The sequence below is a fragment of the Oncorhynchus kisutch genome, linkage group LG23, assembly GCF_002021735.2.
Source record: "Oncorhynchus kisutch isolate 150728-3 linkage group LG23, Okis_V2, whole genome shotgun sequence".
NCBI lineage: Eukaryota > Metazoa > Chordata > Actinopteri > Salmoniformes > Salmonidae > Oncorhynchus > Oncorhynchus kisutch.
Window position 1 is genome coordinate 36,987,821 of NC_034196.2, and position 25,448 is coordinate 37,013,268.

Sequence of the window (25,448 nt, forward strand, 5' to 3'; positions counted from 1 at the left end):
GACACCAATTTAGACTTCAATCTTTGCATAATCAATCAATCAATCAATCAAATGTATTTATAAAGCCCTTTTTACATCAGCCGATGTCACAAAGTGCTGTACAGAAACCCAGCCTAAAACCCCAAACAGCAAGCAATGCAGATGTAGGAAAAACTCCCTGGAAAGGCAGGAACTTAGGAAGAAACCTAGAGAGGAACCAGGCTCTGAGGGGTGACCAGTCCTTTTCTGGCTGTGCCGGGTGGAGATTATAACAGTACATGGCCAAGATGTTCAAATGTTCATAGATGACCAGCAAGGTCAAATAATAATAATGACAGTGGTTGTAGAGGGTGCAACAGGTCAGCACCTCAGGAGTAAATGTCTGTTGGCATTTCATTGCCGATCATTCAGAGTTAGTGACAGCAGGTGCGGTAGAGAGAGAGAGAGTTGAAAACAGCACGTCCGGGACAAGGTAGCACGTCCAGTGAACATGCCCGAGTTCCATAGCCACAGAAAAACAGTTGAAACTGGAGCAGCAGCACGACCAGGTGGACTGGGGACAGCAAGGAGTCATCAGGCCAGGTAGTCCTGAGGCATGGTCCTAGGGCTCAGGTCCTCCGAGAGAAGAGAAAGAGAGAGAATTAGAGGGAGCACACTTAAATTCACACAGGACACCGGATAAGACATGATAAATATTCCAGATACAACAGACTGACCCTAGCCCCCCGACACATAAACTATGCAGCATAATTTCTGGAGGCTGAGACAGGATCAACTTGGCTTGCATAATACAGAGACAACTAAAGTAGAAGTTGTAGCTAGACTACTTGTAAAAGTCACAGACCATGTTTATGCCTAGCTACAGCATATTTATTTGCTCATTATGGAGTCATGGAAAGATTTAGAAAAGGTGACACACTGGCACCTAGGACTGGAAATAGCCAGGGACATCACGATTGCATATACATATTGCTCACCATATGTCTGTCGACAACGGAGAGCCAGAGAAAACAAGTTCTGATCAGTCGTGGAAATTAAACCGGTGAAAGCCAATTGGCTCCCTATTTAAAAAGAAGATGGAGAACAAGCTATGAAGGAAAACGTTTTGGTGCAGGTACAGCCAACTAGCGCAATAATAATATTGCCATATTGTCAAAACGATATGATATATCATGAAAAATAATATCTCCATATGTAACTATCAATTTTTCCCCCATCACTACTAGTTCCTGGTGCTGAGCTTGATGCCACAGCAGATCTTTATGGGATCAGAACTCTGTAAATAGAACACATAGGCCAGTAACGTTAGCCTCTGTGGTAGTTAGTTAGCTAGCTAACAGTTAGATACAGTCCTGTAGGCTGTAGCTAACATAACGTTAGCTTGCAAAGTTACAAATCACTTCGCCAGATAGCAGCTGGCTAATTACAATTATTTGCTTTGGAATGTCTAGCCAGCATATTATGAAAGCTAGCTAGATTTTGGTTTAGATAAACAAATGTAGTTTGCTAACTAGTTAAGTTAGCTACATTACCTATGCTCGACTTCTTAGTAAAGCAACCAATGAAATGTTACCCTTTCTTGTAGTTTGCATACCCAGGTACTGAGCACCACACCATGACTAAACTTGACATTTGTTGTCTGCACAAAAACACAAATAAATAGTTATTCGCTAGCTTATGTTCTATGAATGAGTGTCTGGTCCAGTGAGTAACGTTAGCTACCTGTTGACATCCATTCTCAACTGGATCCACCTCGACAGGGGTGGTACTACGTTCTGACATTGCTATTAATTCTGGATATTGTGGTTTGCTGTCCTTCACCTACTGGTGACCTGTCCTTGACCTATTGGTATGAGTTGCTGTGGCAGATGTGCGAAAGTTCAACTGCCTTTGGCCTACCAATGAGTGTGAGCGATGCTGATATGTCAGGAAGGCCTGATACGTCAGGAAGGCCTGATACAAGCCGAGAGATCACACAAATAAAGAGAGATACTGTGTTCTTGGAATGCATTGTCTCTCAGAAGCGGGAAGTCAACTGAACTCTACTAAGACTGACATGAAGTCCACAGAAAGATTAAACAGGATGAACAACATGTTATGCAATGGCAGCTAACCATACACATGACAACTGACGTCACTGTCTCGACATTTGGTAACGACAAACATTGGAATAAAACGTTGTACCTATTATTGCATAATAACAGGGCTACATCGCTTTATAAGTAGCCATATTGTCAAGACGCATTAAGATAATGGCTGTTCTAAGGTTTTGTAGGTTTATCCAACAAATGTCCACAGCTGCAGGATACAACAAATGCCGCCGGAAATACAAGACTTTTGTACAATTTTCTAAGCAAATACCTGGTAAGTGTGAAATGAATAGCTACCAAAATACCTATTTAAATGTTCCTGTAGTTCTATTAGAAACGTTTTGACTGTGAATGATCTTTATATTATTAATAGCCTGTGCTCTCTACCATGGCCCTGACCTGGCCGTGTCTGGCCCTGACCTGGCCGTGTCTGGCCCTGACCTGGCCGTGTCTGGCCCTGACCTGGCCGTGGCCCTGACCTGGCCGTGCCGTGGCCCTGACCTGGCCTTGACGTTGGCTTGACCTGGCCGTGCCTGGCCCTGACCTAGCCTTGACGTGGCCTTGACCAGGCCATGCCTGGCCCTGACCCGGCCGTGCCTGGCCCTGACCCGGCCGTGTCTGGCCCTGACCCGGCCGTGTCTGGCCCTGACCCGGCCGTGTCTGGCCCTGACCCGGCCGTGTCTGGCCCTGACCCGGCCGTGTCTGGCCCTGACCCGGCCGTGTCTGGCCCTGACCCGGCCGTGTCTGGCCCTGACCCGGCCGTGTCTGGCCCTGACCCGGCCGTGTCTGGCCCTGACCCGGCCGTGTCTGGCCCTGACCTGGCCGTGCCGTGGCCCAGACCTGGCCCGTCTTTACCTCTTATAAAGTGGAGTGAATAAAGCATGTTGTAAATCAGCCTGCAAGAAAGAGAAGAGAAACTCCATTACAACGTCATTGGTGTCATGATTTGATGCAGATTAAGGGCCATCTAAAGATATCCTTCAGTAGCTTGGTCCCAGATGTGGATGTGCTTGCCTTCATCTAATTCCTTCAACTAACTATTATTGTCATGACAATGGGAACACGAGCTTGCTACCACACGTGATCAGATTGAATCCCAGCCATAGACATGATTTTGACTGTCATAAAGTAATCCAATTTCAGAGAAACAATGATGGCCAGCACTGACAATAAAGCTCAGAAAGGTTGAAGAAGCTAATTATCAAGCTTAGAGAAACATCAAGCACTTGCTCTGCCTGTGGGGCGAGTACAGTCTTTAAATTTGAAGAGCTACTTAGCCCCTTTGGGCCACCGTACTTGTGACTGCTGTAATGCCATAAAACAGACGAAACAATCCCTTTTCAGAGCTCTGACAGTCTTTATTCAATAGCAACCTGCCGTTACCACCCAGGACCAAGCCATACCACAGTCGCAATGTTCACTGCTGTGCGTCAGTCTGTCAACTCCTCCATGACGGCTCTGAGGGCTCTCATTGAAGCAGTTCCTTTAACAGCCCCAGTAAAGCGTCGAAATGGATGCCAGTTGAATGGCTTTATTGCACCTCTGATTAAATCAGCATAAGCCGGTCAATAGCCCGTAAAAAGCCTAGTGGTCAGACAGGCAAAGCCCAGTTCTGGCAGCTCCCAGGGGGTGAGATCTGGGCAAAAACATTTGGAGCTCTCGCTGCTCTACTGTACTGTAAGGGAAGTGCTGTTTTAGGATTACACAACGCCTGAGGTAACATATTGTATGGCCTTCAGTCACTGAGACGATGGCTGGATGGTTCTGTTAACTCACTGGAAGAACGGCAACCATGTTGGGGTAATCGGAGTTGAAGTCAATTCAATTATATATACACATCACTGGTTCAAAACCATTTGCATTTTTAGGAACTATTAATTAATGGGAATGAAATGTGTTTATTTTTTAGGAATGCTCCTAGACAATAGGAGTATCAAGTCATTGAGTTCATATATAATGTTCATCAATTGTTGAACTAGAATTCACCCCCACCTCTTCCCTCCTATAAAAGATGTCCCCTCTCCATTCTGGCAAGAAGGGCCAATTACCTGGCTCTGAGTGCTCTCCCCAAACTCTTCTGGCAAAAAGGTCACAAGCCAAAAAGGTAAAGGTATTTTTTAAGTGTCTAATTTACTCTCCCAAGATTAGTAGAGGAACTCAGAAGTGACTTTGCAGAGTCTTTGTAGCAGGGGCGGCTCACTGAACCAAAATACTGGCAACCTGGAGGTCTTTGTTGGCTCCCTGAGCTAGCTAATGCATTGGTGGACATTTTCAAAATGCTAAATTGTTCAACAATGTGTGTTATGAAGAGGCGACTATGTATCGCTCAGTAAGCTGTAATCGCATCCTAATTACATTTTTTAAGAAACTGTTTAAAGTAAATCATAAATCATACTGTGAGATTATAAATGAGGTTTACGGCATTTTTCACTTTTCAGATTGCTTTTGCACTTCGAATATGTCACCCCTGGGCTTTAACTCAGCGGGCAAACACATTCATGAGGCGACCCAGGTTCGAACCCAGTCAGTCACATCCAGACAAGGACATTGTTTGTGTACTGTATCTGCCCTCATACTATTTAAAAATGGATTGTTGGGGGAAGAGGCTCATTGTCTTTGGTCGTTTTTGGCTTTAAGCTTCATAAAGGGCTAACAGATTTGAGCTGTTCCTAGGAAGCCTAAGCTGTATTCATGTTGTTGTGGCCTGATGGACTCTTGTTACAGCGTCGTCCGGGTTTGGCCAGTGTAGGTCGTCATTGTAAATAACAATTTGTCGTTATCTGACTTGCCCAGTTAAATAAAGGTTAAATAAAAATAACTAAAATCCCGCCACCTCCCATTTTTGACCATTCAGGTTATCACTCCCGGACAGTGAGGGAGTGAGTCCCCTTTGACTTCTCTGTATATCTCTTCCATTTATTATCTTGTTGACTTGGCATATCTGATGAAATACTGAGGACCAATTCATTTAAAGGGGAGCGCTTGACAGTATAATTAAAATTGCCTCATGGTATCTTCTTCCTTATAGTCTCAGGTTTCATAAAAAATGGAATAAACAGTTTTAACCTAGAGTGTTGTCTATGAATGAAGTGGTGTAAATACTACAGATGGGATAAACCCGAAAATGATCTCGGGAGACGTGAAGGCTGAATGCTAAAGAGACAATTGGTGGCTACAACAATCAAACTAGTAGTAGTACTTTAAAGGGTAATAAGTACTTTAAAGGGTAATAAGTACTTTAAAGGGTAATAAGTACTTTAAAGGGTAATAGGTACTTTAAAGGGTAATAGGTACTTTAAAGGGTAATAAGTACTTTAAAGGGTAATAAGTACTTTAAAGGGTAATAAGTACTTTAAAGGGTAATAAGTACTTTAAAGGGTAATATGTACTTTAAAGGGTAATAAGTACTTTAAAGGGTAATACATACTTTAAAGGGTAATACGTACTTTAAAGGGTAATAAGTACTCTAAAGGGTAATAAGTACTTTAGAGGGTAATAAGTACTTTAAAGGGTAATACATACTTTAAAGGGTAATAAGTACTTTAAAGGGTAATAAGTACTTTAAAGGGTAATAAGTACTTTAAAGGGTAATAAGTACTTTAAAGGGTAATAAGAAATAACTGTTGTCATAAACATAAACATTGTCATAAACCTATCGTTCTATTTATCGTTATCACATTAATTCAGGCAATTTATCACAATATGGAATTTTTGTCAAAATTGCCCAGCTCAACTACACAGGAATGTAGTGTGTGTGTGTCTAAGTGAGTGATTTGTCTTTTTTGAGGTCGGTTGGAAAAAAATAGTTATGCACTATGCATTATGTGGGTTGAATGCTGTAACAACACAGAATAAAACAATTAATAAAATGACAGTATTGACGGTCCATTACTGTGTATCACTAAGAAACACAGACTGAACAAGTAGGCACGCAATGGATTATGGTCATTGTAGTTAATGACCTAGTTTTCGGCGCTTAACTATGTAGAATATTCGCCTGTTGGAAACTACAACTCCCTACGACTCAATCACGGACAGTCTTACTGACAGTTGTGGCTGCTTTGTGTGATGCATTGTTGTCACTACCTTCTTGCCCTTTGTGCTGTTGTCTGTGCTCAATAATGATTGAACCATGTTGTGTGCTGCTACCATGTTGTGTTGCTACCATGCTATGTTGTCATGTGTTGCTGCCTTGCTATGTTGTTGTCTTAGGTCTCTCTTTATGTAGTGTTGTCTTGTCTCTCTTGTCGTGGTGTGTGTTTTGTCCTATATTTATACGTTTTTTTGTGTTGTTTTTAAAAATTCCAGCCCGCGTCCCCGCAGGAGGTCTTTTGCCATTTGGTAGGCCGTCATTGTAAATAAGATTTTTTTTAAATGACTTGCCCAGTTAAATAAAGGTTAAATAAAATAAATCAAATCAAATACTACATCGCACAGTTCAGGCTTGATCTGATTTATCTCTAGAGAAACTGCACAATGTGTGCATTGAGCTCCCAGAAAACCCATGGAGCTCCCAAAACCTCCCAAAAATAACAGACATTTCAGGTAATCGCTCAGCTCTAGTGTGTGTGTGGGCCTGTGTGTGTCATGGATGTGATCTAAACCCAGGTCTCCTACGGGACAAACCAACGTCTTGACCATAAGACCAAGAGAAAATTCCTCTTGTGATATTTTGTATCCAGTTTGTGCGCATGTGTCCACACGTGTTGTTGGTTAAGTTTGCTAAATTGACAGTGATACCACACTTTGGTTTCAATCTCGGTCAGGAGGAGTGAGAAAGTAACCGAAGGTCCTGTGATTTAGCCGTCAGACATTCATCCTGGCTATCCGTTTGCGATAAAAGACTGTCTTCTCAAGGATGCCTCAAGAAAACAACCAAAAACAACCTCCTCCCTGATGAGCTGCAGGCATGTGTCATATCATGTTTCGGCACACGCTGCATTCCAAGATCCAGAAAAACACCAGGACGTCCCGTGAAATCTGCTGAAAAAGGTATCCTGAAAAGATTACATTGTAAACATTCAAATAACATAAAGTACGTGATTGAAGAGATGAGCAATAGACAGACAGGCCTCCCCCTTGCAACAATAGCACATTTCCCATTAGTTTTCAATTCCTGATTTCAACTGAGTTGAGATGGAATTGACCCAAAACACTTTAAAAAAGATACAAGTCCAACCCAAAGCAATGTTACCACTGTTGTATGCTCAATCAATATCTATACCCTCTCTTCCTCAATATCTGTACCCCTATTCCTCAGCATCTGTGAATTCACCAAAGCCCCATATACTACCCACCACTGCGACCTGTATGCTTTGATGACTGGCCCTTGCTCATATTTGTCGCCAAACCCGCTGGCTCCAGGTCATCTATAAGTATTTGCTAGGTATAGCTCCGCCTTATCTCAGCTCACTGGTCACCATAGCAGCACCCACCTGTAGCACGCGCTTCAGCAGGTATATTTCACTGGTCACCCCCAAAGCCAATTCCTCCTTTGGAACGCCTTTCCTTCCTCTGCTGCCAATGACTGGAATGAATTGCAAAAATCACTGAAGCTGGAGACTCATATCTCCCTCACTAGCTTTAAGCACCAGCTGTCAGAGCAGCTCACAGATCACTGCATATGTACATAGCCCATCTGTAAATAGCCCATCCAACTACCTCATCCCCATATTATTATAAAAAAAAAAAATGCACCCCAGTATATCTACTTGCACATTCATCTAATGCACATCAATCACTCCAGTGTTTAATTGCTATATTGTAATTATTTAGCCACTATGGCCTATTTATTGCCTTACCTCCCTTGTCCTACCTCATTTGCACACACTGTATATAGATTTATTTTCCTATTGTGTTATTGACTGTACGTTTGTTTATTCCATGTGTACCTCTGTGTTGTTGTTTGTGTCACGCTGCTTTGCTTTATCTTGGCCAGGTCACAGTTGTAAATGAGAACTTGTTCTCAACTGGCCTACCTGGTTAAATAAAGGTGTTCTCAACTGGCTACCTGGTTAAATAAAGGTGTTCTCAACTGGCTACCTGGTTAAATAAAGGTGTTCTCAACTGGCTACCTGGTTAAATAAAGGTGTTCTCAACTGGCCTACCTGGTTAAATAAAGGTGTTCTCAACTAGCTACCTGGTTAAATAAAGGTGAAATAAATTAAACGTTTTTTTTTTTAATCGAAAAACAAAAACAAATCCAAGAGCCCCTTAGAGCCTACAGTAGGGATGTGGGCTGTCTGTCTGTCAGGAAGGGGGGTAGTCTGACCTTTTCCATGTCTTTAGGCTTTCTGGATAACATTGGCGGCTGTCTGTCTTGTGCCCTGTGCTATGACATGGAAACACACACTCAGACAAGCAAACATGTACACACACATGAAGGCATGCACACCCATATGCACACGTACTGTACATACAGTATATACAGAAACACACTCACATACAGTACCTGCACTCACACATAGCAACAGTTTGCTAGACCACACAGAAACCGTTTGCTAGACCACACAGAAACAGTTTGCTAGACCACACAGAAACCGTTTGCTAGACCACACAGAAACCGTTTGCTAGACCACAAAGAAACCGTTTGCTAGACCACACAGAAACCGTTTGCTAGACCACACAGAAACCGTTTGCTAGACCACACAGAAACCGTTTGCTAGACCACACAGAAACCGTTTGCTAGACCACACAGAAACCGTTTGCTAGACCACACAGAAACAGTTTGCTAGACCACACAGAAACAGTTTGCTAGACCACACAGAAACAGTTTGCTAGACCACACAGAAACAGTTTGCTAGACCACACAGAAACAGTTTGCTAGACCACACAGAAACAGTTTGCTAGACCACACAGAAACAGTTTGCTAGACCACATAGAAACAGTTTGCTAGACCACACAGAAACCGTTTGCTAGACCACACAGAAACCGTTTGCTAGACCACACAGAAACCGTTTGCTAGACCACACAGAAACCGTTTGCTAGACCACACAGAAACCGTTTGCTAGACCACACAGAAACCGTTTGCTAGACCACACAGAAACCGTTTGCTAGACCACACAGAAACCGTTTGCTAGACCACACAGAAACCGTTTGCTAGACCACACAGAAACCGTTTGCTAGACCACACAGAAACCGTTTGCTAGACCACACAGAAACCGTTTGCTAGACCACACAGAAACCGTTTGCTAGACCACACAGAAACCGTTTGCTAGACCACACAGAAACCGTTTGCTAGACCACACAGAAACCGTTTGCTAGACCACACAGAAACCGTTTGCTAGACCACACAGAAACCGTTTGCTAGACCACACAGAAACCGTTTGCTAGACCACACAGAAACCGTTTCTGTACAAAAATATATTTTTTAATTTTTACATCAGATGTAAAAAAAAAAAAAATATTTAAACTGATACAATGACTCTCTACGTTGTACCATCATAAACTGAAATTAGGCAAACTATTAGAATTTTAACAACCAGGATATGCGATTTCTGCATATTGCACCTATATTAATTACAAATTTAGTCACAATCTTACACACATAACATTCCTCTCTGTAGTCCCCGCTAGGTGTTGTACGGCTGAGCGATAAGCCCAATGTTCACAAAGGAGCCATCAAGCTGCTGAGTATGACCTAGTGGCTAAAACCTGGACCGGATTCACTCCTACTAATACAACCTGGACCGGATTCACTCCTACTAATACAACCTGGACCGGATTCACTCCTACTAATACAACCTGGACCAGATTCACTCCTACTAATACAACCTGGACCGGATTCACTCCTACTAATACAACCTGGACCGGATTCACTCCTACTAATACAACCTGGACCGGATTCACTCCTACTAATACAACCTGGACCGGATTCACTCCTACTTATACAACCTGGACCGGATTCACTCCTACTAATACAACCTGGACCGGATTCACTCCTACTAATACAACCTGGACCGGATTCACTCCTACTAATACAACCTGGACCGGATTCACTCCTACTTATACAACCTGGACCGGATTCACTCCTACTAATACAACCCGGACCGGATTCACTCCTACTAATACAACTCCAGAGGGTCGAGTCAGGCTAAAAATACTACATTTATCCCCCTGGATTGATGTACCATTGTACACGGCCATTAAGAAATGTGGCATGGTATTAGCCATGCAGACTCATGTATTTGGAGTGACCACTGACGAGGACTAGGTTGGAGTTCAACGATTTGGTATGTGGTATTATGTTTCTCCAGTTAATTAGGAATTTGAATTGAATGTATGAAAGGGATGTTAGGTTGTTTTTTAAAATTCTAAATGTAATGCTCAATGACTGAAAACTGTCAGGGACAGAAATTGCATTAACTGTGCCATCACGTTACACATTAAAGAATAAGCTTTAACACTGGTTATCATGACCAGTTGCAATTGATATCTCCTTCCAAGAATAGGGTTAACCTCAGTAGCTATTCATAATGAGGAGGTGAGGTAAGAGGGATGTGCGAGAAGAATCCACCCCAAGTTTACTGATCCGTGCCTTGTTTTCCTGCCCCCTCCCTCTCCTACCGGTTGAATATACTCTCTCACTCTGACCAGGCTGTCTCTTCAGGCTAATGTTGCTCTCATTACCAACAAAGCATGGGTAGTCAGTAGCATGCCAACAGCAGAGCAGGGCAACACCAAGAGACTCACTAAGTCTTCTAACTCCAGAATACCTAGACGGGGGCTATTAAAGTGAAAATATTTTATACTTTTTTTTGCTTCTTTAACTCCCAGGTCATTTGTTTCAACATGGAATTTGGGAAAATTAGTTTGAATCTCAAAACAGTGCTGTTGACCATGATGATGTTCAAATGGGGTAAGTCTCTCATTGCAAGTGATCGACATGACACTACGGGACAGGGTGTGAATGTATCATAGTGCAAAAATGACATCCTGTAGCGCTTTCTTTAAAGTAGCAATATGCAGTTCAAAGAATGACAAAGAAGTCTGAGGAATGAGACTGAAGAAATGTAACCACTCTCAAAATCATAGACAAAACTGTCTGGATCCAGGGACTGAACATCCATGATATAAAAATTATAGTCTTAACCATGTTGTGAGGCTATACAGTGTTCGTTTACATTTACATTGTTTACAAGCATTGGAGTAAAACAAGCTTATATTTTGGGTTCTAAAGGGGTACAACCTTTGAACTAAGCTCATGAGGCATTTATAAGTTATATTCTTTAAGAATCAATGGTTCTATATTATTAATTTAAAAGTACTTAAATGGAGGTAGCAATCACAGATTGCCTCTAAGATGGAGGAGATTTTGAATGTGAAGGGAATGTATGGCAGGGGTGTAAGCCCTTACAGAGGAACAAGTGCGCCACTTGCCAGTTGTTGTGGGTGGCTTGTAATCTCCTTTCCTGAAAGCAACAGGTTGTGTGGAAAGATTATTGAAGGAAGCGAGTAAATATCTTAATGCCCCACAACACATTTCTGAAGTAATTTAAATCAGAAGCACCAACAGAAAAAGTTAACTAATTATTTTCTAAATGGCAAAGTAATTTAATATATATAAATATATATATATTTTTCTCATATGTTTCGACATATGCAGTTGCTTTACTATTCTACTTTCAATTAATTTCTTCCCGAATATGAATGATATTCTACATCACAATAAACACAAAAATTATATTAGTTTCCAAACATTGTCCGTGTTTGAGAGCATCAAAACAAAATAGTGGCTGAGTAGTTATTTAGGATGCAAGGTGATTTGTCGCCTGAGCTTTGTGCTCCGTTGTTTTCGCAAATCCACTGTGCCTTTGGTTTTTGACTCTCCTTGGCATTGGTTTGCATGGAACCCTAGTGCTAACTCTTCAAAATAATTGTTCTAAAGAATTCCCCTTTTTCCCCTTGGTTTCAACTGACGCTAGTACCTCCAACTCTTTACAACAAGTGGCCTGAAGAATTCCCCTTTTTCCCTTGGTTTCAACTGACGCTAGTACCTCCAACTCTTTACAACAAGTGGCCTGAAGAATTCCCCCTCGTCTCCCTGTTTTGAGAGATGCTGCTCGATGGTACAGCGGCAGGGTCTATTCATTACGACGATTCTGTTACAAAATGTTTCTTAAACGGAATGAACCGGGGAGGGATCTACCTGCATTTGTCCAATAGACAATCTAATTTTAGTTGCAAAACGTTCGATTTTGCAACTGTTTGGACTTATGATCTCACCCCAGGAGTGGTTCTCAGGGAGGGGCTTGGCTGCTTTATGCTAATTTCGCCCCACACACTCCCAACTGAATAGGGAATCTGAAACAGAAAGATGGGGGGGGGGGGGGGGGGGGACTACGCGTTCATTGTTGCTCATAACCATGACAACCGGCCCTCAGACTAATTTCCAGGGTATTATCGGGGCCTCAAAAAAAGATTAGAATTTGAGGATAATCACTTTGAGCAACATTGTTTGCTTTGATCACGTGGGACCCAGTTGAATGAATATCTTATCTGGGGCTCATTAACATCAGGCGCTTGATGAAAACGTTGTATTATTGACACAAAGCTAGAGTGAAGACTTTACATGAAATCAAGGTGTATCATTGAAACAAATGCTGAAATGTACTGCAAGTTTCATTGAGGAAAATAAGTTTAATTGAGGAAAACTGAAACCTGCACGGGAGTTTAGTCCACTGTGTCACAGTTCACCAGTTTATAATTCAGAAACGAAGGCAGGGCCCATGTCAAATCATGCATGCAGAGAGAGGCTAAACAAGAGTGAGCTCACTGATGAAAAATTCCATTGAGAGGCGAGCAAATGAATGGCCACAAAATGAGGTCGTAAACAATCTCAAGAAAAGCTCAAAAACATGCGTTTGAATGAATCTCTGAATTAAATGCCAAAGTATTGTAGTTAGCGCTTAACATGTTGCTACGTAGTGTGCTAACTCTCGTAGCTCGGTTCCACCCACTCAGAGTGTGGGACCCCCTTGTGTTTTGCTTGCGAATTAGCCAAGCCCACTTGTCCACAGGCTGATTACTATCTCTCTGTGCCCCAGAGGTTCCTCCTCAGATTGGTTTGTTTCATGGGGAAGAGGGAACCAGGGAAAGGGGTCAAGGTGTTACAAAAACAAACAACCTCACATCTAAAAATCCACCTTCACGTAAACAGTACCAAGGGGTTTTGTTTTTGGAGGGTGGAAGGAGATATTTCTAATTCCCAGTTCCAGACAAAGAGGGCAGTGGTCAGAAATCACCTTACAGGCCCTTTTAAAAATCACTCAACCATGCTGATCCCTAGCTCCTCCCCCAAATGGACCCCTAGCTCCTCCCCCACACGGACCCCTAGCTTGTGACAACATAGACAGAGAGAGTCAGCGCGAGAGAGAAAGGGCTGAATTCAATCCGTATCGCAGAAGTATTGCGGAAGATCCATGTTATAGCTCGTTTGAAATTGAAAGGCAAATTGAAATGTTCTGGCATTTGCAGAGACCACATTCACAGTAAACACTGCATATGTCGGCTCAATCGGAAATGATCTTTACATTTTGACACGGATCTTCTGTGGTACTTCCGCTATACGGACTGAATCCAGCGCAAAGAGAGAGAGCGAGATGGAGGGAGGGAGATAGAGGGAGCGAGAGAGGGGGCGACAGGGAGAGAGAGATAGGGAGGGGGAGATGGAGGGAGGGAGAGGGAGAGAGAGATAGGGAGGGATGGAGGGAGGGAGAGGGAGAGAGAGATGGGGAGGGGGAGATGGAGGGAGGGAGAGGGAGAGAGAGATGGGGAGGGGGAGATGGAGGGAGGGAGAGGGAGAGAGAGATGGGGAGGGGGAGATGGAGGGAGGGAGAGGGAGAGAGAGAGAGATAGGGAGGGGGAGATGGAGGGAGGGAGAGGGAGAGAGATAGGGAGGGGGAGATGGAGGGAGGGAGAGAGAGATGGGGAGGGGGAGATGGAGGGAGGGAGAGGGAGAGAGAGAGAGATAGGGAGGGGGAGATGGAGGGAGGGAGAGAGAGATGGGGAGGGGGAGATGGAGGGAGGGAGAGGGAGAGAGAGATAGGGAGGGGGAGATGGAGGGAGGGAGAGGGAGAGAGAGATAGGGAGGGGGAGATGGAGGGAGGGAGAGGGAGAGAGAGATAGGGAGGGGGAGATGGAGGGAGGGAGAGAGAGATAGGGAGGGGGAGATGGAGGGAGGGAGAGAGAGATATGGAGGAAGGGAGAGAGAGATAGGGAGGGGGAGATGGAGGGAGGGAGAGGGAGAGAGAGATAGGGAGGGGGAGATGGAGGGAGGGAGAGAGAGATGGGGAGGGGGAGATGGAGGGAGGGAGAGGGAGAGAGAGATGGGGAGGGGGAGATGGAGAGGGAGAGAGATGGAGAGGGAGAGAGATAGAGATGGGGAGGGGGGGAGGGAGGGATAGAGAGATGGGGAGGGGGAGATGGAGGGAGGGAGAGGGAGAGAGATAGGGAGGGGGAGATGGAGGGAGGGAGAGGGAGAGAGAGATAGGGAGGGGGAGATGGAGGGAAGGAGAGGGAGAGAGAGATGGGGATGGGGAGATGGAGGGAGGGAGAGGGAGAGAGAGATGGGGAGGGGGGAGATGGAGGTAGGGAGAGGGAGAGAGAGATAGGGAGGGGGAGATGGGGAAAGAGAGAGAGAGAGAGATAGGGAGGGGGAGATGGAGGGAGGAAGAGAGAGGGAGCGAGAGATAGGGAGGGGGAGATGGAGGGAGGGAGATAGAGGGAGAGAGAGATAGGGAGGGGGAGATGGAGGGAGGGAGAGGGAGAGAGAGATGGGGAGGGGGAGATGGAGGTAGGGAGAGGGAGAGAGAGATAGGGAGGGGGAGATGGGGAAAGAGAGAGAGAGAGAGATAGGGAGGGGGAGATGGAGGGAGGAAGAGAGAGGGAGCGAGAGATAGGGAGGGGGAGATGGAGGGAGGGAGATAGAGGGAGAGAGAGATAGGGAGGGGGAGATGGAGGGAGGGAGAGGGAGAGAGAGATGGGGAGGGGGAGATGGAGGTAGGGAGAGGGAGAGAGAGATAGGGAGGGGGAGATGGGGAAAGAGAGAGAGAGAGAGATAGGGAGGGGGAGATGGAGGGAGGAAGAGAGAGGGAGCGAGAGATAGGGAGGGGGAGATGGAGGGAGGGAGATAGAGGGAGAGAGAGATAGGGAGGGGGAGATGGAGGGAGGGAGAGAGAGATAGGGAGGGGGAGATGGAGAGAGGGAGCGAGAGAGGGGGCGAGAGGGAGAGAGAGAGATAGAGGGAGAGAGAGATGGGGATTGAGAGAGAGAGCGATTGTTATTTATTATGATTTTATTTAACCTTTATTTAACTAGGCAAGTCAGTTAAGAACAAATTAATCTTTACAATGACGGCCTACCAAAAGGCAAAAGACCTCCTGCGGGGACGGGGGCTGGAATAAAACAAATAAAAATAGAAATAAATAACATAAATATAGGACAAAACAAACATCATGACAAGAGAGACAACACCACACTACATAAAGAGAGACCTAAGACAACAACATAGCAAGGCAGCAACACATGACAACAACATGGTAGCAGCACAAAACATGGTACAAACATTATTGGGCACAGACAACAACCGAAAGGGCAAGAAGGTAGAGACAATACATCACACAAAGGGTGTAGGAAGAGAGAGAGAGATAGGGAGAGAGAGAGAGGGGGAAGGGTTCTGTCAGATGTCAGTGACAGCCTGTCTTTCTTTCCCCCTCTCAACCTCCCTGGGCCAGGATCAGATCCATGGTAGAGCTGGCTGCTGTTCTGGACACTGTTGCCTTTCTCCACTGTCTGTTTGAACTGTTTGAAGTGAGAAGACCCACTGGACAAAAGATGTTTGAATCAATGTGGTTTCTACGTCATTTAAACAAAATAATTACATGTCATGCCATTGAATCAACGTGGAAAACTGATTGGATTCCTCAACTTAGGGGAATTTCATATTTGTCGCAGAACTTGTAAACTAAATCCAATGTCATGGTGAAATTGTTTGTTGATTTCACATTGAATTCACGTTAGTTGACAACTCAACCAAATGAAAATAAAAAATAGAAATCTGTGCCCAGTGGGTAGAGAGTTGGGAGAAACGGACAGGAGAAGAGAGTAGAGGAGGGAAGAGGAGAGAGAGAAGAGGACAGAGTAGAGGAGGGACGAGGAGAGAGTAAAGAGGAGGGAAGAGGAGAGAGTAGATAGGAGGGAAGAGGAGAGAGTAGAGGAGGGAAGAGGAGAGAGTAGAGGAGGGAAGAGGAGAGGAGTAGAGGAGGGAAGAGGAGAGAGTAGAGGAGGGAAGAGGAGAGAGTAGAGGAGGGAAGAGGAGAGAGTAGAGTAGAGGAGGGAAGAGGAGAGAGTAGAGGAGAGGGAAGAGGAGAGAGTAGAGGAGGGAAGAGGAGAGAGTAGAGGAGGGAAGAGGAGAGAGTAGAGGAGGGAAGAGGAGAGAGTAGAGGAGGGAAAAGGAGAGAGTAGAGGAGGGAAGAGGAGAGAGTAGAGGAGGGAAGAGGAGAGAGTAGAGGAGGGAAGAGGAGAGAGTAGAGGAGGGAAGAGGAGAGAGTAGAGTAGAGGAGGGAAGAGGAGAGAGTAGAGGAGAGGGAAGAGGAGAGAGTAGAGGAGGGAAGAGGAGAGAGTAGAGGAGGGAAGAGGAGAGAGTAGAGGAGGGAAGAGGAGAGAGTAGAGGAGGGAAGAGGAGAGAGTAGAGAGGAGGGGAAGAGGAGAGAGTAGAGGAGGGAAGAGGAGAGAGTAGAGGAGGGAAGAGGAGAGAGTAGAAGGGAAGAGGAGAGAGGAGAGAGTAGAAGAGGGAAGAGGAGGAGAGTAGAGGAGGAAGAGGAGAGAGTAGAGGAGGGAAGAGGAGGAGTAGAGGAGGGAAGAGGAGAGAATAGAAGAGGAAGAGGAGGAATAGAAGAGGGAAGAGGAGAGAGTAGAGGAGGAAGAGGAGAGAGTAGAGGAGGGAAAAGGAGAGAGTAGAGGAGGAAAAGGAGAGAGTAGAGGGAAGAGGAGAGAGTAGAGGAGGAGAGAGGAGGAGAGGAGAGAGGAGAGAGTAGAGGAGGGAGAGGAGAGAGTAGAGGAGGAAAGAGAGAGTAGAGGAGGAAGAGGAAGAGAGTAAGGAAGGAAGAGGAGAGAGTAGAGGAGGGAAGAGGAGAGAGTAGAAGAGTAGAAGAGGGAAGAGGAGAGAGTAGCGGGAGGGAAGAGGAGAGAGTAGAGGAGAGGAAGAGGAGAGAGTAGAGGAGAGGGAAAGAGGAGAGAGTAGAGGAGAGGGAAGAGGAGAGGGAAGAGGAGAGAGAAGAGGAGAGTAAAGATGAGGGAAGAGGAGAGAGTAGAGGAGGGAAGAGGAGAGAGTAAAGGGAAGGGAAGAGGAGAGAGTAGAGGAGAGAGTAGAGGAGAGGGAAGAGGAGAGAGAAGAGGAGAGTAAGATGAGGGAAGAGGAGAGAGTAGAGAAAAGGTGAGTGTAGGTAGAGGAAAGGTAGGTGTAGGTAGAGGAGAGGTAGGTGTAGGTAGAGGAAAGGTGGGTGTAGGTAGAGGAGAGGTAGGTGTAGGTAGAGGAAATGTAGGTGTAGGTAGAGGAAAGGTATGTGTAGGTAGAGGAAAGGTGGGTGTAGGTAGAGGAAGGTAGGTGTTGGTAGAAGAAAGGTGGGGTGTAGGTAGAGGAAAGGTAGGTGTAGGTAGAAGAAAGGTGGGTGTAGGTAGAGCAAAGGTGGTTTAAGTAGAGGAAGGTGGGTGTAGGTAGAGGAAAGGTAGGTGTAGGTAGAGGAAAGGTAGGTGTAGGTAGAGGAAAGGTGGGTGTAGGTAGAGGAAAGGTGGGTGTAGGTAGAGGAAAGGTGGGTGTAGGTAGAGGAAAGGTAGGTGTAGGTAGAGGAAAGGTAGGTGTAGGTAGAGGAAAGGTGGGTGTAGGTAGAGGAAAGGTAGGTGTAGGTAGAAGAAAGGTGGGTGTAGGTAGAGGAAAGGTAGGTGTAGGTAGAGGAAAGGTGGGTGTAGGTAGAGGAAGGTAGGTGTAGGTAGAGGAAAGGTAGGTGTAGGTAGAGGAAAGGTAGGTGTAGGTAGAGGAAATGTAGGTGTAGGTAGAGGAAAGGTATGTGTAGGTAGAGGAAAGGTAGGTGTAGGTAGAGGAAAGGTAGGTGTAGGTAGAGGAAATGTAGGTGTAGGTAGAGGAAAGGTATGTGTAGGTAGAGGAAAGGTGGGTGTAGGTAGAGGAAAGGTAGGTGTAGGTAGAAGAAAGGTGGGTGTAGGTAGAGGAAAGGTAGGTGTAGGTAGAGGAAAGGTGGGTGTAGGTAGAGGAAAGGTAGGTGTAGGTAGAGGAAAGGTAGGTGTAGGTGGAGGACAGGTGGATGTAGGTAGAGGACAGGTGGGTGTAGGTAGAGGAAAGGAGTTGTGTGAAACATTGTCAGAAGATGAAATTAGATGTATTGTTTATTTACCCTCGGGGCGTCAGGAGAGGAGATGTAGTGTTTATTTACCCTCGGGGCATCAGGAGAGGAGATGTAGTGTTTATTTACCCTCGGGGCATCAGGAGAGGAGATGTACTGTTTATTTACCCTCAGGGCATCAGGAGAGGAGATGTACTGTTTATTTACCCTCGGGGCATCAGGAGAGGAGATGTACTGTTTATTTACCCTCGGGGCATCAGGAGAGGAGATGTACTGTTTATTTACCCTCGGGGCATCAGGAGAGGAGATGTACTGTTTATTTACCCTCGGGGCATCAGGAGAGGAGATGTACTGTTTATTTACCCTCGGGGCATCAGGAGAGGAGATGAAACAGGAGGAAGTGAAGTCGATGACTCTGCTGTCTTTCGGGAAAGGTGACCAGTAGATAAATTGAAAGGAGAAGATAGTTGAGGAGAAAAGAGGGTGGTAGTAGAGGGAGGGAAGAGGGTGAAAAGAGAAGGGTAGCAAAGAGGGGAGAGCAGAATAGCACAGGAGATTTGAGAGGAGAGGAGTTAAGGAGAAGAAAGGATTGAAGTGGCATTCCACTGAAGATAGCTCCCAAAAATAACCATGCTTTTTCAAACTGCCTGGAACCCCAAAGGAGGATCCCAGTTTTTCCTGTTCCCAATTGGCTCCTTTATTCATGCACCTTGCTTGGTAAGCAAGGTAGCGACAGTACACCTTTGCCTACACAACATGTGATATTTCAGTTTTTTATTTTTAATACATTTGCAAAAATATTTAACACAAACAGTTTTTGCTTTGTCATTATGGGGTATTATGTGTAGATTTATCAGTAGAAAAAAACGATTTCATTCATTTTAGAATAAGGCTGTAACGTAACAAAATATGAAAAAAGTAAAGAGGTCTGAATAATTTCAGAATAAACTATAAGTAAGGGTCAGTTCCAGCATACTTAGTCAATGACTTTCCAGACATCTCAGTACCACAGAGCAGACCTAGAAAGTCTGCAGCTCATTGACTACCCAGAAGGATTCAATTGCCAATTGAAATGGGGTTGGGATTAGACACAACTAGAATAAATTAAGATTACAATCAGGATGATCTCCAGGAAGATTCACATTCGATGCAGGATTGTGGCAAAGTAAACATCACATTTCTCAGACTCAGCAACTACTCTGGGTTTTATTCATTAGAGAATATAATAGAAAACGTTTTAAAACATTTTGCAATTTTATTTCTACATGGACAAGTCCAAATAGTGCCTCACTGTTTCAGTTATTTTCTTCTGTTTTCTGCCAAATGAACACAACCCTGGTCTGGACTGTCTGTTCGGCCTTGACTGACAGCCGAGCCTGTATCATCACCACACACTCTGCTGACCCCCAAGTCCAGAGTGACTGGCATCCCACGCCCATGGCCAGGCTCCACAGACATAAAAGGCATAGCTACGTTAGATAAGCACCAGTGAACAGGGAAGGTGGTGACATCACAAGAGTGGACTGTCTTAGCTATGACTTGCCCTCTTTTAGAGGTTGGAGTGGGAGACAAGGGGTTGTGTGGGATATCGAGTGTGTGTGTGTGTGTGTGTGTGTGTGTGTGTGTGTGTGTGTGTGTGTGTGTGTGTGTGTACTTGTGTGTGTGTGTGAGCTAGAGAGTGCATGCATGCTTGCGGTAGGGGGTTTTGGGCAAAAAAGCTAGAATGTTGAGGGAGAAATGTGTGTGTGAGAGGGAGATGGAGGGTGGTGTTGAGCAGAGAGGTTAGGACCCTGCAGTCCATCAGAGCTGCTGAGTGGAGAGTGAAGGCAGGTGTGGGAGACGGCTGTCAAGTCTGGCCGCCCCCAGAGGAGCCTCCCTTTCAGTGTGTGTGTGCAGTATCAGGTGCAGGTAAACATGAGTCTGTACCAGTAATCTATAGTGAGTCAGGCCAAATCATCTGTAGTGAGTCAGGCCCAGTCATCTATAGTGAGTCAGGCCAAATCATCTGTAGTGAGTCAGGCCCAGTCATCTATAGTGTGGCAAAACAAGTCATCTATAGTGAGTCAGTACCAGTCATCTATAGTGAGTCAGGACCAGTCATCTATAGTGAGTCAGGACCAGTCATCTACAGTTAGTCAGGACCAGTCATCTACAGTTAGTCAGAACCAGTCATCTACAGTGAGTCAGGACAAGTCATCTACAGTGAGTCAGAATGTGAGTCAGGACCATCATCTATAGTAAGTCAGGACCTGTCATCTATAGTGAGTCAGGACCTGTCATCTATAGTGAGTCAGGACCAGTCATCTATAGTGAGTCTGTCAGGCCATCTACAGTGAGTCAGGACCAGTCATCTACAGTGAGTCAGAACAAGTCATCTATAGTGAGTCAGGACCAGTCGTCTATAATGAGTCAGGACCAGTCGTCTATAGTGAGTCAGGACCAGTCGTCTATAGTGAGTCAGAATGTGAGTCAGGACCAGTAATCGATAGTGAGTCAGGACCTTTCATCTATAGTGAGTCAGAACCAGTCATCTATAGTGAGTCTGTACAGGCCATCTACAGTGAGTCAGGACCAGTCATCTACAGTGAGTCAGGACCTGTCATCTATAGTGAGTCAGGACCAGTTATCTACAGTGAGTCAGGACCAGTCATCTATATTGAGTCAGGACCAGTCATCTAAAGCAGGGCTGCCCAACCCTCTTTCTGGAGATCTACGGTGGGTTTTCAGTCCAACCCAATTTGAACACACCTTATTCTACTAATTAGCTGCTCAACAAGACCTTAACTAACTGAATCAGATATGCTAAATTAGGGTTGGACTGAAAACCTACAGAACAGTAGATCTCCAGGAAGAGGGTTGGGCAGCCCTGATCTATAGTGAGTCGTCTATAATGAGTCAGAACCAGTCGTCTATAATGAGTCAGGACCAGTCATCTATAGTGAGTCAGGACCAGTCATCTATAGTGAGTCAGGACCAGTCATCTATAGTGAGTCAGGAATAGTCGTCTATAGTGAGTCGGAACCAGTCGTCTATAGTGAGTCAGGACCAGTCGTCTATAGTGAGTCAGGACCAGTGATTTATTGAGTCAGGACAAGTCATCTATATTGAGTCAGGACAAGTCATTTATATTGAGTCAGGACCAGTCGTCTATATTGAGTCAGAACTAGTCGTCTATATTGAGTCAGGACTAGTCGTCTACAGTGAGTCAGAACCAGTCATCTACAGTGAGTCAGGACCAGTCATCTACAGTGAGTCAGAACCAGTCATCTACAGTGAGTCAGGACCAGTCATTTATAGAGTCAGGACAAGTCATCTATATTGAGTCAGGACAAGTCATCTATAGTGAGTCAGGACAAGTCGTCTATAGTGAGTCAGGACCAGTCGTCTATAGTGAGTCAGAACCAGTCGTCTATAGTGAGTCAGAACCAGTCGTCTATAGTGAGTCAGGACCAGTCGTCTCTAGTGAGTCAGGACCAGTCGTCTCTAGTGAGTCAGGACCAGTCATCTATAGTGAGTCAGAACCAGTAATCTATATTGAGTCTGTACCAGTCATCTATAGTGAGTCAGGACCAGTCATCTATAGTGAGTCAGAACCAGTCATCTATATTGAGTCTGTACCAGTTATCTATAGTGAGTCAGGACCAAAATCAAATCAAATGTATTTATATAGCCCTTCGTACATCAGCTGATTTCTCAAAGTGCTGTACAGAAACCCAGCCTAAAACCCCAAACAGCAAGCAATGCAGGTGTAGAAGCACGGTGGCTAGGAAAAACTCACAAGAAAGGCCAAAACCTAGGAAGAAACCTAGAGAGGAATCAGGCTATGTGGAGTGGCCAGTCCTCTTCTGGCTGTGCCGGGTGGAGATTATTACAGAACATGGCCAAGATGTTCAAATGTTCATAAATGACCAGCATGGTCCAATAATAATAAGGCAGAACAGTTGAAACTGGAGCAGCAGCACAGCCAGGTGGACTGGAGACAGCAAGGAGTCATCATGTCAGGTAGTCCTGAGGCATGGTCCTAGGGCTCAGGTCCTCCGAGAGAGAGAAAGAAAGAGATAAATAGAGAATTAGAGAGAGCACACTTAAATTCACACAGGACACCGAATAGGACAGGAGAAGTACTCCAGATATAACAAACTGACCCTAGCCCCCCGACACAAACTACTGCAGCATAAATACTGGAGGCTGAGACAGGATGGGTCAGGAGACACTGTGGCCCCATCCGAGGACACCCTCGGACAGGGCCAAACAGGAAGGATATAACCCCACCCACTTTGCCAAAGCACAGCCCCCACACCACTAGAGGGATATCTTCAACCACCAACTTACCATCCTGAGACAGGATCCTGAGTATAGCTCACAAAGATCTCCGCCACAGCACAACCCAAGGGGGGGCGCCAACCCAGACAGGATGATCACCATCAGTGACTCAACCCACTCAGGTGACGCACCCCTCCCAGGGACGGTATGAGAGAGCCCCAGTAAGCCAGTGACTCAGCCCCTGTAATAGGGTTAGAGGCAGAGAATCCCAGTGGAAAGAGGGGAACCGGCCAGGCAGAGACAGCAAGGGCGGTTCGTTGCTCCAGAGCCTTTCCGTTCACCTTCACACTCCTGGGCCAGACTACACTCAATCATATGACCCACTGAAGAGATGAGTCTTCAGTAAAGACTTAAAGGTTGAGACCGAGTTTGCGTCTCTGACATGGGTAGGCAGACCGTTCCATTTATTTGGTGCTTTATCCGGGTAGCCGGAAAGTAGAGCATTGCAGTAGTCTAACCTAGAAGTGACAAAAGCATGGATTGATTTTTCAGCATAATTTTTGGACAGAAAGTTTCAGATTTTTGCAATGTTACGTAGATGGAAAAAAGCTGTCCTTGAAATGGTCTTGATATGTTCTTCAAAAGAGAGATCAGGGTCCAGAGTAACGCCAAGGTCCTTCACAGTTTTATTTGAGACGACTGTACAACCATTAAGATTAATTGTCAGATTCAACAGAAGATCTCTTTGTTTCTTGGGACCTAGAACAAGCATCTCTGTTTTCGCAGAGTTTAAAAGTAGTACGTTTGTAGCCATCCACTTCCTTATGTCTGAAACACATGCTTCTAGCGAGGGCAATTTTGGGGCTTCACCATGTTTCATTGAAATGCACAGCTGTGTGTCATCCGCATAGCAGTGAAAGTTAACATTATGTTTTCGAATGACATCCCCAAGAGGTAAAATATATAGTGAAAACAATAGTGGTCCTAAAACGGAACCTTGAGGAACACCGAAATTTACAGTTGATTTGTCAGAGGACAAACCATTCACAGAGACAAACTGATATCTTTCCAGTCATCTATTGTGAGTCAGGACCAGTCATCTATAGTGAGTCAGGACCTGCCATCTAAAGCAGGGCTGCCCAACCCTCTTCCTGGAGTTCTACCCTGATGTGGGTTTTCAGTCCAACCCAAATTTAACAGACCTTAACTAACTGAATCAGAAATGCTAAATTCGGGTTGGATTGAAAACCTACAGGACAGTAAATCTCCAGGAAGAGGGTTGGGTGCACTACACTTGCTACAAATTTGAACCAGAAATGAAACTACAGATTGTTCCTTTCATGCCTATTTTTATTTGAATCTGTGGATTACTTCCTTTGTTTGCCATCATGGACCAGTGGATTCTATTTTGGTAAGTTCGGTGAAAAGTCCAAATCCGGGGCTCAAATCACAGTCAACACTTTAGTATACTTTTGTGTCTGTCTACCTGTATGTGTGTTTATGTGTGCATACAGCGCAAGTATGACTGGTGTATGAGCGTGTGCGTTATGAGGATATTTATTTGTCTACATGCTTACGTAGAGATAGAGTGTGTACATGCATAGTACTTGAAGTTGTGAGTACAAGTTTATACCTGCGTACATGCACAGTACTTGAAGTTTTGAGAATATGTATATACCTGTGTACATGCATAGTACTTAAAGTTGTGAGAATACGTAACCTGTGTACATGCATAGAGCTTGAAGTTGTGAGTATACATACAGAATATATTTGTGTACACGCGTAAGTGTGGGTATATGCGGGCATTGTTATGTAATGTGTATGTAGAACATGTGTGTGTGAAGTGAGAAGTGAGAAGTGAGAACATGCAGAGAGCCTCTCAGTGATAATCTGCTCAGGTATCCTGCTATCAGGAGCTTAGAGGAGCAAGGGGATTGGCCGAAATCAGTCGGGAGAGATTAAGACCAGAGAAACGCTCTCAAGGTCAGAAAGGCTATCTGACCTGCCTCTAAGGAGAGTTGAAGATGGTGGAGTGGAAAAAAGGGTACAATTTTTAAAAGGGTGTATGTCAGGGTTGTCTACTTAGCCCGTTCTCATTTCTGGTAAATTTATTTCCACATTTCAGTCATTTATTTTATGTCCGGTACAGCTTCACTGCTCACTGGGAGGCTAAGCCCATTTCTGGTTCACTCCAGGCTAAATTGAAGGGGCTGACAATATTTGAATACGTACAATATTGATACTGATTCACAGAGCATACTGTAAACAAATGTTCCTACCCATGTAGAGGGCCATATTCTTACTGTTCGAGATAAGATTTAACATTAAATAACAGGTACATGAGATGTAAGATGTTAATATCATGTGCATTCGAGGAAAAGGTGCATGGGGCATGGATGCCCAGGGTAACATTCATCACCAATCTCAGGGTCTTCCTTCTTGGTTCTGGAGAGTCCTGATTGAACTGATCATTATGAACCAGGTGTTAAAGCACTGGGCTGGGAGGAGACAGAACACATGGTGTGGCTCTCCCAGGTCCCGAAGAGAACAGTGTTCAATCTTATCACAATCCTCCATTATACAGCTGTAATTACCCAGTCAGTGTGACTATCATCATTATCGCAATTAGTGCTTTGAGCATAATGCATGAAAAATGTCTTAATTGTGTACTACAGAATCTTAATTGTTTTGGTTCCAAACTTCTGAAATAAAAAAACGAATGACCTAAATTCCTTCTCATGGGCATAGAGAAATGTGATCT

At 44.8% G+C, this 25,448-nt stretch overlaps 1 protein-coding gene across 1 annotated transcript in view; it reads left to right on the forward strand.

The window, feature by feature from the left end:
* Positions 1-10,700: 10,700 nt before the first annotated feature.
* crb2a (crumbs cell polarity complex component 2a) overlaps positions 10,701-25,448 on the forward strand; it is a 35,319-nt gene continuing 20,571 nt past the window's right edge. The window contains exon 1 of the mRNA XM_020458260.2: positions 10,701-10,926. Within this exon, the coding sequence (XP_020313849.2) occupies positions 10,860-10,926 (67 nt within the window). The 5' untranslated portion in view covers positions 10,701-10,859. The remainder of the gene's footprint in view (positions 10,927-25,448) is intronic.